This window comes from Hylobates moloch, unplaced genomic scaffold, assembly GCF_009828535.3.
Source record: "Hylobates moloch isolate HMO894 unplaced genomic scaffold, HMol_V3 SCAFFOLD_11, whole genome shotgun sequence".
Taxonomy (NCBI): Eukaryota; Metazoa; Chordata; class Mammalia; order Primates; family Hylobatidae; genus Hylobates; species Hylobates moloch.
In genome coordinates, this window is record NW_026652286.1 from 14,197,381 (window position 1) to 14,214,410 (window position 17,030).

A 17,030-nucleotide genomic window follows, 5' to 3' on the forward strand; every position below is an offset into this window, starting at 1 on the left:
TCCCAGCTACTTGGGAGGCTAAAGCAGGAGAGTCACCTGAACCCGGGATGCAGAGGCTGCAATGAGCTGAGATTGCACCACCTGCACTCCAGCCTGGGCAACAGAGTGAGACTCCGTCTCAAAAAAAAAAAAAAAAAGTAATTTGGACTCACTGGATATACTATTTGGATGAATTAAATAGGTGTTTTTATTTTATTTTATTTTTTTGAGACGGAGTCTCGCTCTGTCGCCCAGGCTGGAGTGCAGTGGCGCAATCTCGGCTCACCGCAAGCTCCGCCTCCTGGGTTCACGCCATTCCCCTGCCTCAGCCTCTCCGAGTAGCTGGGACTACAGGCGCCCGCCACCACGCCCGGCTAATTTTTTGTATTTTTAGTAGAGACGGGGTTTCACCGTGGTCTCGATCTCCTGACCTCGTGATCCGCCCGCCTCGGCCTCCCAAAGTGCTGGGATTACAGGCGTGAGCCACCACGCCCGGCCTAAATAGGTGTTTTTAACTTTGCTGAAAAACCTTAGGAATATATACATCTGAGTCTATATTTGAATCTACCTGGCTACCTTATTTTTATTACTATTATTATTTTTAGTGATGATGTCTCACTCTGTCATCCAGGCTGTAGTGCAGTGCTACAATCATAGCTCACTGCAGTCTTGAACTCTGGGGCTCGAGCATCCTCCTGCCTCAGCCTCCTGAGTAGCTGGGACTACAGGTGGGTACCACCATGCCCAGCACTTAGTTGCCTTATTCATATAAGTACAATCCAACAAACAGAACTGTTTATGGACCCCAGAGGAGCCCAGGGGTTTATTAATAATAACATCGACTGAGCCCTGTGCTAAGGGTTTTCCACACATTATCTCATTTAGTTCTCAAAGCAATAAGCTAGGAGGTCGGTATTGTTATCCTTACCTTGCAGATGAGGAAACTGAAGAGTGCCGCAGTCTAAGGCGACAAGCTACCAAGACACTCTTTGCAGAGGTCTGTCTGCTTTAAGGGCTGGAATTAATCACTGCATTACAACGTCTTGGATCTGGGATTGATTTTGGTTTCTTGAAACATTTTTCTCTCTTCATCAAAAGTGGAAGACACAGAGTCCTATGCTTAAAATATGTAAACTTCTAGGAATAAGGACAAGTAAGTAATTTTGAATTTAGAGTCGATTCTCCCACAGAAACAGTGGCACATACAGGGATGCTGTTTCAGGATAGTCCACATACCCCATGATGTTAATTGGAACACTACAGAATAAGCACCCACGAACAACAGAGGCACCGGGTGCTGTGGCGAATGAAGTATGTGTGGGAGGACTAGGCAGCTTAGGTGAGTTTGGAAGTTGAACAGGGTCCCTCCAGGAAGATGCAGTGGGAGGGGGATTCTGGGCAAAGGGAAAATCAAATGTAAATCATCAAATCAAAATGTATGGGAGTACTGATGGCAAAGGCTGCTGCCATCACACCGGCTGCAGCAGGGATGCGTGGCTAGGTCTGCACACCCCATAGAGCCAGTGGGAGCCCCGCCCCTTCTGAATTGGAGCAGGAGCTTCCCTGGATGCTGCTGCAGCCACCCAAACCATGACTGACTGACTGTAGACCCAGGCCTCCTGCTCTATGGAGCAGGCAGGCACCTTGCCCTCCTGGGTGTGGCTACAGCCACCCAAATTGTGCTGTGGATTCGAGCCTCCCTGTGGTCTTGGAGGGGGTCAGAAGCAGGCAAGATCTGCCCTGGGTACTGCTACAAGCACCCCACCCACAGCTGCAGACCCGGGCTTCCCCCTCCATGGAGCAGGCAGGAGCCAGGGACAAGTTGGAACCCCACCCCGTCTGAGTCGGCGGGGCTGGAGCTCCCCGGGTGCAGCTGCAGCCACCCTCCCAGGCACAAGACTGGGCATCAGCCTGCATCCTTAGCATCTTGGGAAGGTGCCCCCCTCCCTGCTGGCTCGGGGGTGTCTGCTTCTGCTGCCTGGCCTCTCTCTTCCCCCTATAGTGGCTCTGATTTCTGAGTGGGGTTGGGGACAAGCCCCAAGGGCCATGAATGGCAAGGGATGGGGCCGACAGACAGACTCCTGGGCGGAAGAGGGTGGGTCTCCCATAAGGCCCTACCTTCAGAAGGCCAGGGAGGGCCTGAAGGTTGGGGGCCACCTGCCAGTCCTCAGGCTGGAGTGGGGACTCGTGGTACCTCTTCTGGGCCCGCCCACGGACCAATCAGCACACATTTCCTCAACTCTGAGGTCTATAAAAGCTCTGGGCTCAGCCAGAGCAGGGCAGAGGACAGAGACACTATGGGACAACCAGCAGCAGAGAGGAGCTACCCTCCCTGCTGAGAGCTTCAGAGACATCTGAACAAGCTGCTGTGGAGAGGAGACACCTTCTCCAGGGCCTCCTCTCTGCTGAGAGCAGCAGACAGTGGAATGAGCAGTGGGCAGAGAGGAGCCACCCTCTCCAGGGCCACCTCTTTGCTGAGAGCTGAACACTCCATGGGATGATCTGCCTACAGAGAGGAGCTACACACTGTGGGTCTCCTCTGAGCTGTTCTAACACTAAATAAACCTCCTTTTCACCTTCTTCACCTTTCATGTTCTGCATACCTCATTCTTCCTTTTTCATGTTCTGCATACCTCATTCTTCCTGGACCCAGGACAAGAACTCGGGCAAAAGCAGCACCGGCCACAGAGGTTTCCAGAAAGAAAACTGATACCCCAAAGATCCCGTAACAGTACAAAGAAGAGAGTGTCCCCAGGGAGCATCAGTGACCTCAGGCTGACCAGAGAGGGTATGTTTAGTGAGGGAGGAGCTCAGGCAAGACAGACAGGGCTGGATTCATAAGCTGCTGAATATCAGGCTACAGAGTCTGCATGTCCCGTTTGATCCACCCGTTTTCAATGTCACACTTCTGAGAAATACAGCCAGTTCCCATGCTTAATAGCAATGCTCATCTGGCTCCTGAGGGAGGATGGAGCAGGAAGTCCTAGTCTGTTCTGGCTGCTATGCCGAAATACCATAAGCTGGGGAGCTTATAAACAACAGAAATTTCTTTCTTACAGTTCTGGAGGCCGCAAAGTCCGAGATCAAAGTGCTGGCAGATTCTGCATCTGGTGAGGGCCCACTTTCTGGTTCAGAATCAGCTGTCTTTTCACTATTCTCTCACATGGCAGGAGAGGTCAGGGGTCTCTCTCAAGCCTCTCTTATAAGGGCACTAATCCCATTCATTAGGGGGTTCACCCTCATGACCTAATCACCTCCCAAAGGTCCCGTGTCCTAATACCATCACCTTGGGGGTTAGGATTTCAACATATGAATCGAGCGGGACACAAACATTCAGACCATACCAGTGGGATGGGTGATGACTCAGAAACTCTAGATGGGGGATGTGCGGTAGGAAAGCAGCTCCCTCTCCTCCCTGCTGGATGTTCCGGTGATCCCTCCTGAGAAGGCAGGTTCCTGAGGTGTGCGGCCGATGCCTGGGCTGGGAGCCACAGATGGGTGTCAGGCAGAGGGGGAGTCTGTATTTGGAAAGGACGCCTGGAGGTGGACCCACTGGAGGCAGGGAGCAGACAAGTTCTAAGGCTTTCTCAATGGGTCAGATGAGAACTGATGAGGACCCAAGCCAGGAAAGAAGTAACAGAATAGATGTCCCAAGTTACAACTTGGGACTTGGATATCCCCACAAGACCCAGCAAGGACAGACAAAATGGCACACAGGTGCTAAGCGTGGGTCTTTATATACAAGGACTGATATGTTTCATTTGTATCTTAGAGGAAAACCAGAGTTGGGCTGTCTGAGTCCTTGGGCCACATGAGCTGGGAAGGTACAGGTTATTGGGCTCACCAAAGAACCAAGCCCAGGACATGGGGTACGTATTTCAGATCTCAGCTCAAATTTCCTTTCTTCCAGGAGACCTTTCCCAGCTCAACATTAGCCTAGGGGTCCCTGTTAACGTTTCCTTGCACTTTCTCCAGCGTAACAGTTATTGCTCCTGATGCCATTGCCTGTCTCAGGCTGTCAACTCCGTGAAGGTGGAGAGTGCCTGCCTTGCTTATTGCTGTACTCCAGTGCTCAGAATTGTGCAGAGCAAGAGCAGGGAGTCTCTCAGAACCTGGGGTTCTGAGGAGCACAGTTTGAAAATCACTGAAGAATGACTGGCTGGGGTCAAATATTTGAGAAGGAAGCTACCACATTCCCTTTCCCTGCATTTCAAATTCAGCTAACTGTACTTGCTGTGGCTGAGAGAGCCAGTGTCCAACTCTTGAGACCCCTCAGCTCTATGGTATCGAGCTTGTTGGTGCTGGTGGCTGGGACAGGCAAGGGATACCTGATCCCACTGGAGTATCCTCAGGGCAGTATTCAGCAGCAGGGCAGAAGCAGGGACGATGAGATGAGAAACTCTTCCTCCCTTATAGTAGATGCAGGCTGGAGCCATCATGCCCTTCCTGCCGAAATTCAGGGCTGGCAAATACTACTACTTCCCTAGCCAGTGCCCATGGCAGACATCACCAACTTTATCACAGCACAGTTTCCTGCTGAGCCTGGAAGCCCCTCCCAATCCTTCTCCATCTGGCACCAAGGATGAAACCTATTTGTTATCCCAGGTCCAGGTGATTTTTATCCAAGCTAGCTCCTGGGATCAGGAAGGTCAGACATCCAAATGCTGGTGAGGGACTTTGCTTTCTCACATAGATGTGGAAGGTGTGCTTTATTCCTGGACCCTTTTCGAGCAGACAACTGGTCTCTCTGAGCTTCCTGCACTTATTTTCGTATGCTATAAATCATCCGTTTCACCTTGCTCCTTTCATGGGCACGCCTCCCTGCTTAATTGCAGGTGATAATTGGGCTCCAGGAAAGGCCCAATTAGGCTGCAGCAATCATCTTCCTCTTAATTAAAACCAACTAATAGGACATTGGTTCTCCTTCACACTGCGAGATGAGCCCAGAAGGGTCCAGTACAGTTATCATGGCAGGAAGGTTACGTTTCCATTTGCTTGGTTCCTTTCTCTTCATCTTTAAGGCAATTATGAGCCCAAAGGTATCTAGATGTAGCTATAAGCCTGGCTAAATTATCATTTTAAGTGTCTTGAACACAGGGGTCAAGGTTTTGGAAAATACTTTCACCAACTCCAGTTGGTGCCCAGGGTTACACTCCACACAACGGGTGAACTGTCAAAGCTGCAGGCGTAAGGGAATTAAGGGAAGCTCTTGCTCTGCACAATTCTGAGCACTGGTGTACAGCAATAAGCAAGTAAGGCACTCTCCACCTTCACGGGGTTGACAGCCTGGGACAGGCAACGGCATAAGGCGTAAGGGAACTAAGTAGTTCAAGTTAAACATCATCTACTTTCTGAAAAGTCTGCATAACTTTCAGATGAAGTGGAATTACAAAATCAATAACCTCTGAATTGATCAAATCATATCCAGTGATATCAGCCATATGGACTAGCAGAGAATGACAAAGGACACAAAAAAGGCCCCCAAACAATAAAAACAGATGCCATAAAGTCCCACATTCAGATTCACAGACTGAACAGCAGGGGATACCTCTAGTTCCTCTCTTAGAGCTTATTTACTCCAAGTTTACAAACAATTCTAATGAGCACAGATAAGCCTCATTTGCAGATAATGGCACATGATGCAAAGCACACTTAAGGGTGGGCATATTACTAGATGTGGGGACATTAACAGCAATACTGAGTGCCCACTAGAAGCAAAGTCAGAAAAAAAATATATATTGAGCCATGATAGTAACTCTAAAAATTATCGTAGTTTGGAGATATTTCACAATATAAGGTCAATAATCCTACAAGCCATGAGAGTTCATCCTACGAATGCCATTTTAGTATAATGAGGCATCATAAGGGTATTGAATCATTCATAAAAGGCAAATTACATTGTATACTCTTTTAACGGAGGAGAGGGAAGGTAGCATTCATTTCAGAAGTATTTTTATGCCAAGCTGCATATATTTTTAAATGTTTTGGAAATTAAAGGGGTAAGCCTTGGTCATCTGGAAAATTAATAAATGTAATAATTCAGTCTTGGGTTTCTTTTTTTTTTGAGACAGAGTCTTGCTCTATCGCCCAGGTGCGAGTGGAGTGGCGCGATCTTGGCTCACTGCAACCTCTGCCTCCTGGGTTTAAGAGATTCTCCTGCTTCAGCTTCCCAGGTAGCTACAATGACAGGCACTCGCCATCGCGCCCAGCTGATTTTTGTGGTTTTAGTAGAGAAGGGGTTTCACCATGTTTGCCAGGCTCGTCTCTCACTCCTGAAGGCAGGTGACCTGCCCGCCTCAGCCTCCCAAAGTGGTGGGATTACAGGCGTAAGCCACCGCACCCAGCCCAGTCTTGGGTTTCTAATCCTTCATTTTCGGATATTTCTTCTAAAATTTTATAGAATTGTATGCTAAAACAAATTCAATAAAAGCTTTGGAGCCAGACCGGTGTGGGTTTGAATTCTGTCCTTGGCACTTCCTTCCTAGCTGTGTGGCCTTAGGTAAGTGGCATCCCCTGACTCGGCCCTGATTTCCTCATCTGCAAGATGGGAGTAATCATGGGAATAATACCTACATAAGATTGTAATAAAGATTAAATAATATAAACAAAACATCTGACAAGGTGTCTAGTAGATAGAAAATACTCAACGAATGGTAGTTATTATTATAAAAATGCACTTGATTAAGGTTGTCCTGCTACGAAGAGGTGGGAGCTGGACTAGAAGGCAGGTCTCAAGGTCCTCTGTCAAGGGGACATCCCCCCTCACCACACCGTCTGTCTCCTTTAAAATGGCTGACTTTAGTCATCCGGGTACTGTGAGGAGGCTGAGATAACAAAACCTTCAGTCTCAACCTTTTATCTAATTTACTTTGTGGCGTGTGTTAAGCAGGTAAAGTTTTATGAGGTGAAGAGCAAGGGTCTCACCGAATCTGCCCACTGGCTCGGGAGCTCATTCTCTCCTGCATAGGACATCCAGGCCTGGTTCCTATAGGATGAGGGAGGCGTCGGGATGAAGTAGCCGGTGAAGCCAGGTCTGTTGGCAGCTGGGATGGCGAACACCGCTGGCACCGTATTACCTGGCATGGAGGAAATGGAGGAGGGAGGTTAAGAGAGGCTGGTCTGGGGGATCCAGCCACCCAAAAGCCAAATAAAGTCAGTTTCACTGGCTCCCCGGCTGGCTGCTGGATTTGAAAGTCTCATTAAATCAGGTCTGAGCTGAGGGGAGCTTGCTCTGGGCTGTAACATTTGCTGGGGAATTTAGTTGCATTTAAGGTGCATGGACCTGGCCATGAAGGCTAAGATCCCAGGTGATGTAGCAACAGAGGCAGGTGGGATGTGGTGGAGGAAACCTGGTCTTCTTCCTTTTCTTTCTCTTTTCTTTTTTTCCTTTCCCTTTCCCTTTCCTTTCCTTCTCTTTCTTTCCTTCTCTCTCTCTCTCTCTTTCGAGATGGAGTCTTGCTCTCTCGCCCAGGCTGGAGTGCAGTGGTGCGATCTCTGCTCACTGCAAACTCCTCCTCCTGGGTTCACGCCACTCTCCTGCCTCAGCCTCCTGAGTAGCTGGGACTACAAGCGCCCGCCACCGTGCCTGGCTAATTTTTTGTATTTTTAGTACAGATGGGGTTTCACCGTGGTCTCGATCTCCTGACTTCGTGATCCGCCCGCCTCGGCCTCCCAAAGTGTTGGGATTACAGACGCGAGCCACCGCGCCCGGCCACCTGGTCTTCTTTCTTTGTGGACCTCTTCTAGAGCCACTGTGCACAGCTGGGCAGGTGGTACACTGCTCAAGAGCATCTGGCCTAGAGGCCAAGTGGGGCTCAAGTCCAGCCAGTATTCCCTTTGCCTGGGGTGGAGTCTGTACTCACCTGGGGAAGGAAAGTCTTTTTCTAACTAACTTCACCAAATGCAGCATGCACTAGTAGTGCTCTGGACTTTTCCCTTCTTCTCATCCCCTAAAGAGGGAGTTGTGGGCCCAGCCAGCATCCCGCCCACTAGGCCAGGCCTGGGGAAGCTAGGGAAGCAGAGGAGGACTCTGGGATTGGCCCTGGCTAGGGGATGAGGGGACAAAGGTCTCCAGGGGTTGGGGGAGCAGCAGACCTCCACCTGCCATGCAGCCCCACTCACCCTCGCAGTCAGAATGAAAGGGCATCATCTGCTGGGACTCAGACCTGGCTTTCTACGGAAGTGATGGTCCAACTCCCCCGTCCCCATCCCAACACCCCTGACCTGCCAGCAAGAGGAAATAACACCTTGGTGGTCAGGTGTTTTCCTCCCAGGAGAATGTGTATTTTTAAAGAGCCAAGAAAAAGAACCAAAAGAAATGGACCTCACTGGTGGAATTTCTAGACACCATGAATGCTTTACTAAGTGCTGGCAACTGAGTGCTTGCAGTTTTAGCCTAAAAGGTATGGTTTGAATAAACTGAGAAACAAATTACGTCATGTATAAACCTCAATGTTCATTTCAGCATTGTTTGTTATAGCAAAAAACTGGAAACTACCATTATGTCCATCAATAGAGAAAAGTATAAACTGCTTATCACAGAATACCACATGGCAGTTTAAATGAATGAACTAGATCTATATAGTATGTGTATAGCAACCTGAAGAAATTTTTTACAATACTGTTAAATAAAGTACAAAAAGAAATGTATGCCATGATATCATTTATGTAAATTTCAAATACATTAAACATTAATATATACTGTTATATAAACATACATATGTGGCAAAGGATTAAAACCTATCACTTGAGGCCCGGGGTCACCTTTTGGGAGAAGGGGAATGAAATGGGGGTGGATGGCTGTATCTGGAATGCTTTAAAGATAAAACTAAAAAAATTGAACTGAAGTCTGGCAAAATGTTAACATACATGCTGACTTTAGCATAACTTGGGATTTTGCCCAATTTCAGATCTTTTAAAGAAAGAAAACCAGCAGCTCTTTTAGTTGGGGCTCCTGAAGTTACGAGCAGATCCAGAAATGCAGTGGCTGTGATTCCTGAGGGTGGTAGTAGAAAGGAGATTGGAATTGGGGATTTGGGGGAGGACAGGGCACAGCAGCAGTGGTGGGGGGCACACTTGGGCTTTTCTCTTGCCCACCTGAGTAATTTAAAGCCGACTGATCCAACTGCGCCACGGACACGGGGCCTCTGGACATCTGCGTGAAGGAGGCGCTGTCGTGCAGCTGGGCCGGCTCGGGCCCCGCAGACTCGGACATTCTGGTCTTGCTGCCGATGTCTGAGGTGGATCTAGATGGGGCAGAGGGACTGCGTTAGCACTGTCCCAGACCTCAGATGGCGTCCCGAGCAGGAGGACTGCGCCCGTCACCTTTGGGCATGGACAGCTGCCTCCAAGCCTCATGAGGTCCCCAGGACTGGATTTATTCCCAGATAACAAACAGCCTTCTAGGGACACCAGCAGGGCAGGAGGCACCCAGACTTGTAGCAGCTGTCATGGTGGCCTCAGCTGAAATCATTTTTAGACGTTCAAGGTCAGTTCTCCCCTAAGGGTGGCTCTCATGTCTCTGGGTGGTAGAACATTTAATTTCCACATAAAATAAGAAAAACAATTAGCCTCGGGTATTAGCTGGGGATGGTCGACCCAGGGGGTGATGATATCATCAGCAGCCAATGGGAAGGCTCTCTCTGGAGTGCCTGGTTGCTCCCTTCTCACCGACACCAGAAAGGGGACCCGGGACAGCTGGGGAGCCACATTCCCTGTTCCTAACTGGCAGGAAGCACGAAGCCCAAGACTTAGAAGCTCGGGCTGCTCCAGGGAGCAGTGGGCATTCTAACAGAACTTTTTTTTGGTCCCCAGGCAATCAGAAAATCAAGCCCATTTAACACGTCCTATTTCCACTTAGTGCTCAGAAGGCTGTCTAAGAAGAGGGCAGCTTGGGCTCTGCAGACGCGGGCATCTCCTGGTTTTCCAAAGGGTCCTTCAGCCACAGACCATTTTCCTTCACAAGCATCACTCCTTGCCTGAGGCAGTTACACAGAGGGACTTCAGGCTTCCCTAAAATTAGCCCAATGGGAAAGAGGCAAAGACAGCTGCAGCAGGTCTGGCCCCCCACAGGGCCACCCTCTGAGCTGAGCAGTGGCTGTCACAGAGCAAATGACAGCCACAGCAAGGGAGAACACGGGAGGCAGAGGTCTGGGTTCCAACTACCTTCCCTTTCATTATGTTTATTTTTATTTTTTTGTTTTGAGACAAGGTCTCACTCTGTCACCCAGGCTGGAGTGCAGTGGCACCACCTCGGCTCACTGCAACCTCTGCCTCCTGGGTTCAAGCGATTCTCCCACCTCAGCGTCCCAAGTAGCCGGGATTATAGGTGCATGCCAGTACGCCCACCTAATTTTTGTATTTTTGGTAGAGACGGGGTTTCACCATATTGTCCAGGCTGGTCTCAAACTCCTGGCCTCAAATGATCCACCCGCCTCAGCCTCCCAAAGTGCCGGGATTACAGGCATGAGCCACCGTGCCCAGCCTACGTTCCCTTTCCAAGCCTGTTTCCTCATCTGTACAATGACAGGGGTAGACAAACTCATCTCAAAGGTTCCTTCTTGGTCTAATTTTGAGTTTATATAAAGGGCAGTGCACCCCCCACCCCGATATGTGGCAAGATAGCAAATGGTGTGGAAGGGCCTGGGAGGAGACAGGTGGTTGAAAGAGGAGTTAAGAAATTGATGCTGGCCTTCAGCAAACCTCCCACAAATTGCTGGTATAAGGCCCCTCCAACCGAGGACTCTCAGGAGTAACCAAAAAGCCCGTTGCTACTCTCCTAGGAAGGTCCAATGTGGAGGCTGTATGATGTGACCGTTCATCAGGGTGGGGTCTCCCTCCCTCCCTGCTTGCTTGTTCCCACAGCCCTGGCTTCCCACACATGCTGTTCCAGGCATCTGCTACTTGTTCAGAAAACCCTTCCTGGGAAAATTTCTGAATTCTGCTCGATAAGCAATTCTGAGACCCCTTTCTGGGGAATCCTGGAGCTTTTGAGATCATCTAGGCCCCTGTGCTCATGTTACAGATAGAGAAACAGGGGCTGGAGGGGCAAGGCCAATTGCTGGGGCTGCACAGCAGGTCAGGGTCTGCTGCTTTCCACCCAGGCTCGGCTGGTGGTGAGGTGACATCTAAGCCCCTCTGCATTCTAAACCACTGGCAATGAGAGCAGGGTCCCTCCTATTCCGAGGGAAACTTCTATTTTTCTTCCCCATTCACAAAGCCCAGACCCATGGTTCACAGATAGGATGTGATCTGTATGTTGGGGGAAGCTGGAGTAGGAAGGCCAGGGCAGTGGTCCACGTGTACCCCAGGGCACAGTTCTAGCCTTTCCCAGTGCTCAGGACTTTTGTTCTTCTTGTCCCTCCTTATTAAAAACATGTGCTCATTAGATTTTCCTAAAGCAAAGAACATGCTTAACATATGTGTTGCAATTGAGATATCTGACTTCATACGTTTTTAATCTCTCCCTCTTGGAAGTCAAGGGTTGGGGTGGGTGCCCAGACATGCCTGCCCCTCCCTGGCTTCTCAGACACTACCCTTAAATAACCAACGGACTTTTGGTAGCAGCTGTTGTGGTGGCCTGAGCTGGAGTCATTTTTAGATGTTCAAGGTCAGGGTCTGAGGCTTTCCAGGTATGGGGTAGTTGACCTTGGGCTTCTTCAACTGTGGATTCTCAAGAACTTTCTGGTTAAAAAGCACAAAAGCACGGTGATCTGTTCATTCATGGTACTTGGGATGCCACAGGTGCATGGTTGTCTGTACAGGTGACACACCCTGGATGGGGTGGAGCATGAAGGAAATTTGCTGGTGCTATTGTCAGGTCAGGGTACAAGGGACTGACCCTTTTCCAAATATTCCAAACAAAACAAAGAAAGGAATGTGTTACCGCCTGAGAGAAGCGACAGCCACAGGACCAGTCCGGGGAGGTACGGGTGGAGGCGGTGAGCCCATGACCATCTCAGGAAGCTGGGAAAACCTATAAGCCTGTGAAAGAGACAAGCAAAACAGGGAGAGTTGTTAACACCCAGGGTGGATCAGCACACAGGTTCTTCTTGTTTGAGGAGGAAGCAAACTTCCAAGGGTCAGACTCTGCCTCCTTACTCAGACTTTTTTCTAAGATCTTCCCTCACATGTTTCCAGCCATCTCTTCTACTGCCCCTCCCACCACTCTCACTGGGGCCACTGTACTTACAGGGCCCTCTAACCGTTCTCAGAACACGCCAAGTTCTGTCTCACCTTGGGCTTTTCTTCCACCTGGGTGCCTTCCTCACTGTTCTTCCCAGGGCTCCACACTTCATTTCATTCATCCAGCCCCAGACTCCCCTAGAGCCCCATTTATCTATTTTTCATCATGGCAACGATCACTCTCTGACATTATATGGTTGCTTGTTTATTTATGATCTGCCACCAACTAGAGTGTAATAAGGGCACGGGCTTTGTTGTCAGAGACATCCTTATACCTGGAACAGTGCCTGGTATATAACAGGTGATCAATAAATATTAGATGATTAAATGGATGAATCGTTGATTGTGTTTTACTTTCTCTCAAGGGAGAGCAGGTTTAGTGGAGAAAAGCAATGGATTTGGAGTGAAGAGGTATGTGTGAAGGTCCTGATGAACAGACTTTAGGTCCTTCAGCAACTCAGGTGACCTTTCTGGACCTCTTCTGAAATGGGGACAACAATGCTTGCTCAGAGGGCTGCTGAGAAGATCAGGTAAGTCTGTGTGTGTGTGTGTGTATGTGTGTCTTTTGCAATCTATAAAGTGCTATTCAAAGATAAAAGACTAGAACTGTCACCAAAAAAGTGAAGACTTTTATCAACATGTGAGGGGATAAAAGCAAAACAGACAGAGACAGGATTAGAAAGAGCCAGGCCACAACCTCCTTTAGCAAGAGAAAATCTAGAAATGTTCTCTGTGAAGACAAAGCTTTACTTGTGCTTCTCATCCGTTTCTTTCTTCAGGTATTCTGCCCATCAGATCTCTCAAGGAGGAGGATGACAGGATTTTAAACCTGAAGGTATCAGGACAAAAAACAGCAGCACAGGGGATCCACAAACAGGATTCTTTCAACTGAATGAAGTCTTCTCCCTCCAGCATCATGGCAGACTACATCTTCATAAGGGCCAACCCACTCAATAACAACGAGGTCCAGGATTAAACCTACTTTTTAATGCAGTGTGAAACTGCAAGATGTCAGGGAAATCCCAAGGGACTATTCCCCTACCCCACACCTCAGCAAACTAAAACAAAACCAGGAGCTGAAACCAGAGGTGGAAATACTGAAGGTAAGCAAATATGAATGGTGAAGTGGCCTGGAAAACAAACGCCATCTTGACAGTTGATGAAGAGATCAAGCCTTGGAACAGGATGAGGTGAGGTGGCTGAACCTGAGGCACTCACCTCCAACACAAAAGGAGGCTAGCATTGGTCCCTTCTACGGAGGGAGGATGGATGGCAATGCTCCCAGCTCAGGCAGAAGCAATTGTACATGCTCTTTGGAGAAGAGTATCCCTAAAGCAGTCTCTCAGGATTAGCACAGATTAAGATGAAGCAAGTGGATCTCATGATCTAAGACCATGAACACACCAGAAAAGAGAAGTTAAAGGGAGTAGAAAAAACAAACAAGATTTAGACCTTTAAGGACTTTAGAGTTCGGAATTTCCAGACACAAGACAAAAAATAACAATGTTAAGAAATGTTTTTAAGAAATAATTGACCAGGCCGGGTGCGGTGGCTCACGCCTGTAATCCCAGCACTTTGGGAGGCCGAGGTGGGCAGATCACAATGTCAGGAGATCAAGACCATCCTCGCTAACACGGTGAAACCCCATCTCTACTAAAAATACAAAAAATTAGCCGGGCATGGTGGCGCGCGCCTGTAATCCCAGCTACTCGGGAGGCTGAGGCAGGAGAATCGCTTGAATCTAGGAGGCGGGGTTGCAGTGGGCCAAGATCATGCTACTGCACTCCAGCCTGGGCGACAGAGCAAGACTCCGTCTAAAAATAATAATAATAATAATAATAATTGACCAGACAGATACTATTAGAAATGATCCAGCAGATTTGAAAAAGAATAGAACTTTCAGAAGTGAAACATGATTATTAAAATAAAAACATTCAAGGTAGAGGAAGTAAATAATAGATTAATCACAAATAGAGAATTAATAAACTAGAAAATGGAATTGGGGAAATTACTAAGAATGATAGACAATGAGCTGAGAAGATAGAAAATATAAAAGAGAAATACAAGACATGGAGGATGGAATGGGCAGGTCTAACATGCAGCTAACCAAAGTCCCAAAGGAGAGAAGGAGGAAAACAAAGGCAAGGCAGTATTTGAAGCAGCAATGGCTAAGAATTTTCCAGAACTGATAAGTAAATTAATAATCCCAAGTAGGATCAATAAAATAAAACACACATCTAGATACATTGTAGTGAAACAATACCAAAGGCAAAGAGATCTTAAAAGCAGCCCAAAAGGCATATCACCTACAAAGGGATGGCAATGACACTAACAAATGGCTTCTCGTTAGCACCCAGCAGACATGGAAAGCAAAGTACTCAGACAGGCGTCAACCTAGAAGTGTGTCAGCAATACTATCTTTCTAGAACAAGAATGAAAGAAAACATCTGCCCAGATCCAGAAGTACTGACTGAATCAATATGGAAAGCTACGTTGCTGTGCTGTACTTCCATTTTTTTTTTTTTTTTGAGCATCAGTAAACAATGTATGCTAAGGCAGCATTCAGGGAGCCAAATCTTCAGCTCCACTACATCCTAAATGCCTTGGAGTGCAGTAACCATGTCTGTCTTATTACAGTAGTCCCCCATTACCAAGCAAAATGTCTTGCACCTAGCCATGTTACCTATTTTCTGAATGAATGCTGAGTGAACAAGGAGTAAGGCAACTCAGGCTGTTATCTTGATTCAGCCATTCACTTATTCTGGATATGTCATTCAGCCTTTATGAACCTTGTTTTGGTTTTGTTTTATTTTGCTTTCCTTGTAAAATAAGGCATTGGCCTATCTCACAAGCTTCCAAACGTTTCTTTAGCCAAGACACCATTCCAGCAGACCCTAATACATAGACAGATGAAAGCAAGGCTTCTCTAGTTGAAGTTGGGGAGGAGGTGCCCTGGTGAATTTGGCTCTTCACTTACCTGTCTAATAACCCCCTAAGGACCTCCCTGAACCCTGAGGTTCTGCAGACAGTTAGCAAATCCTTGTCCTGGAGGTCCTTCCAGCTTTACCCTCCATGATTATCAATAAACCAAGTGAGGCACTTCTTTCCCAAAATAGACAAATGAGATTTACAGCCCCTCTTCTCTCTTCTGGCCTCTCATGCCATTCAGTGGAGGAGATAGACAACCTATTTTTATCTCAGGTTGTTGGAAGGCTTATATTGTAGTCAGCAGAGTTTCCCAGCCAAGAAAAGGCTTTCTATGCCTGTGGATGTCCTATAGCAGTTCACCAAGAGAACTGATGAAAAATTCTGAACTTCTGACAAGCAGCAAGGGAATTCCCTTCTTGAAGATTTTGCCAGGTACAAAGCAAGATGGCACAGGAGATCAGGCAGACCCTTTTGGGCTGTATCCTCAGGGCCCCAGGACAGCCACGGGAGCCACATAAAACACAGAGGGGGCAGCCTGTGCCACGTGCTCATGGTTGAAGGAATCCTCCCCCAGGGTGTCTTCTACCCACTCCTGTGCACGTTCCCCCTGGTTCTAAGTCCTCTTGTCTTTGCCTTCTAGTTTCCTGTCTTGTGTATTTGGAATCTGGCTCTCTCCTGGCTGCTGTGTGACAGGAATCCATTGGAAGCTATTGCACGAAACTGTTGCCAGGTTCCAAGTTCCCAGTGCCATGATGCTGGCTGTGAGGAACACCTAAGGACCCCGTCTTTTGGGGTCCCTGCCCTCTGGCTAGGAAGGAGATAGAAGACTCAGGACTGAAGGCAGTCAGGTTGCAGGTCTCTGAGGCTGAAGGAGGCTGTGTGTGACTAGAAGAGAGCACTCTTTGAGCTCAGAAGTTTGATTGTAACATGGAAGGAAGGAAGGAAGGAAGGAAGGAAGGAAGGAAGGAAGGAAGGAAGGGAAGGAGGGGAGGGGAGGGAGGGAAGGGGGGGGGGGGGAGGGGGAGGAGGAGAGGACCACAGTCTGTTTGAAGTTTCAGTGCTGAGTGTCCCTCGGGAGGGGATGAGGGAAGTGGGTCAGCGCCATACTCTCTAGCATTCTCAGTGGAGAGGGAGCCCCGACGAGCCCCAGTGCATGCTGGCCCCTCCTGTGCATGTGCATTTACCCAGGAGGAGGGATCTGGTAAAGATAAACCTCCAGGGTGGCACTACAGGGGTGACAGGCTGCAGGGGACAGCCTGTGGTTGGAGGGACTGGTAAAGAGGTCCCAAAGGATTTGGGATGCTCAACAGTAATCGTAGTCATTTTTCCTCCACAGTTCTTCGAATTTAGGGTCCTTTCCCTGCCCCAGGGAAGGAGGCACAAAAGACTGAGGAGGGCACAAGAGCCAATTCTTTTTTTTTTTTTTTTTTTTCTTTTTTGAGACAGAGTCTTGCTCTCTTGCACAGGCTGCAGTGCAGTGGTGTGATCTCGGCTCACTGCAACCTCTGCCTCCCAGGTTCAAGCGATTCTCCTGCCTCAGCCTCCTGAGTAGCTGGGATGACAGGTACCCACCACCATGCCTGGCTAATTTTTGTATTTTTAGTAGAGATGGGGTTTCACCATGTTGGCCAGGCTGGTCTCGAACTCCTGACCTTATGATCCACCCGACTATTCTTATCAGAGTTTCATAAGCGAAAGCTACTAAATTGCAAGAACCTAGGACTTTGAATATCTAAGTCCTAAAATACTCAGTTTGATGCCATAAACAAGAGATTTCAAAGAAGTGAGGTACATTTACACTCTGTGGATAGGAAGGAGAGGAGAGCCAGAGAGGAAGCAAGAGGTTAGATGCCAATGGGCCTGGAAAAGGGGCCCTCTGTCCTATCTCACCCTGGGGGAAGAAGTGGAGGAAAGGACATAAGTCTCATCAAAATCTGGGG

General features: G+C 48.3%; 1 protein-coding gene across 5 annotated transcripts in view; it reads right to left on the reverse strand.

Annotated features, from left to right (window-relative positions):
• The window catches only part of KIAA1549L (KIAA1549 like), a 307,083-nt gene that overhangs the window by 6,568 nt on the left and 283,485 nt on the right, over nt 1-17,030 (reverse strand). For all 5 annotated transcript variants that reach the window (XM_058446946.1, XM_032166307.2, XM_032166306.2 and 2 more), the window contains 3 exons: nt 11,864-11,961; nt 9,076-9,224; nt 6,904-7,055 (listed from right to left, as the gene is read on the reverse strand). In XM_058446946.1, coding sequence (XP_058302929.1) covers nt 6,904-7,055; nt 9,076-9,224; nt 11,864-11,961 — 399 coding nt within the window. The remainder of the gene's footprint in view (nt 1-6,903; nt 7,056-9,075; nt 9,225-11,863; nt 11,962-17,030) is intronic.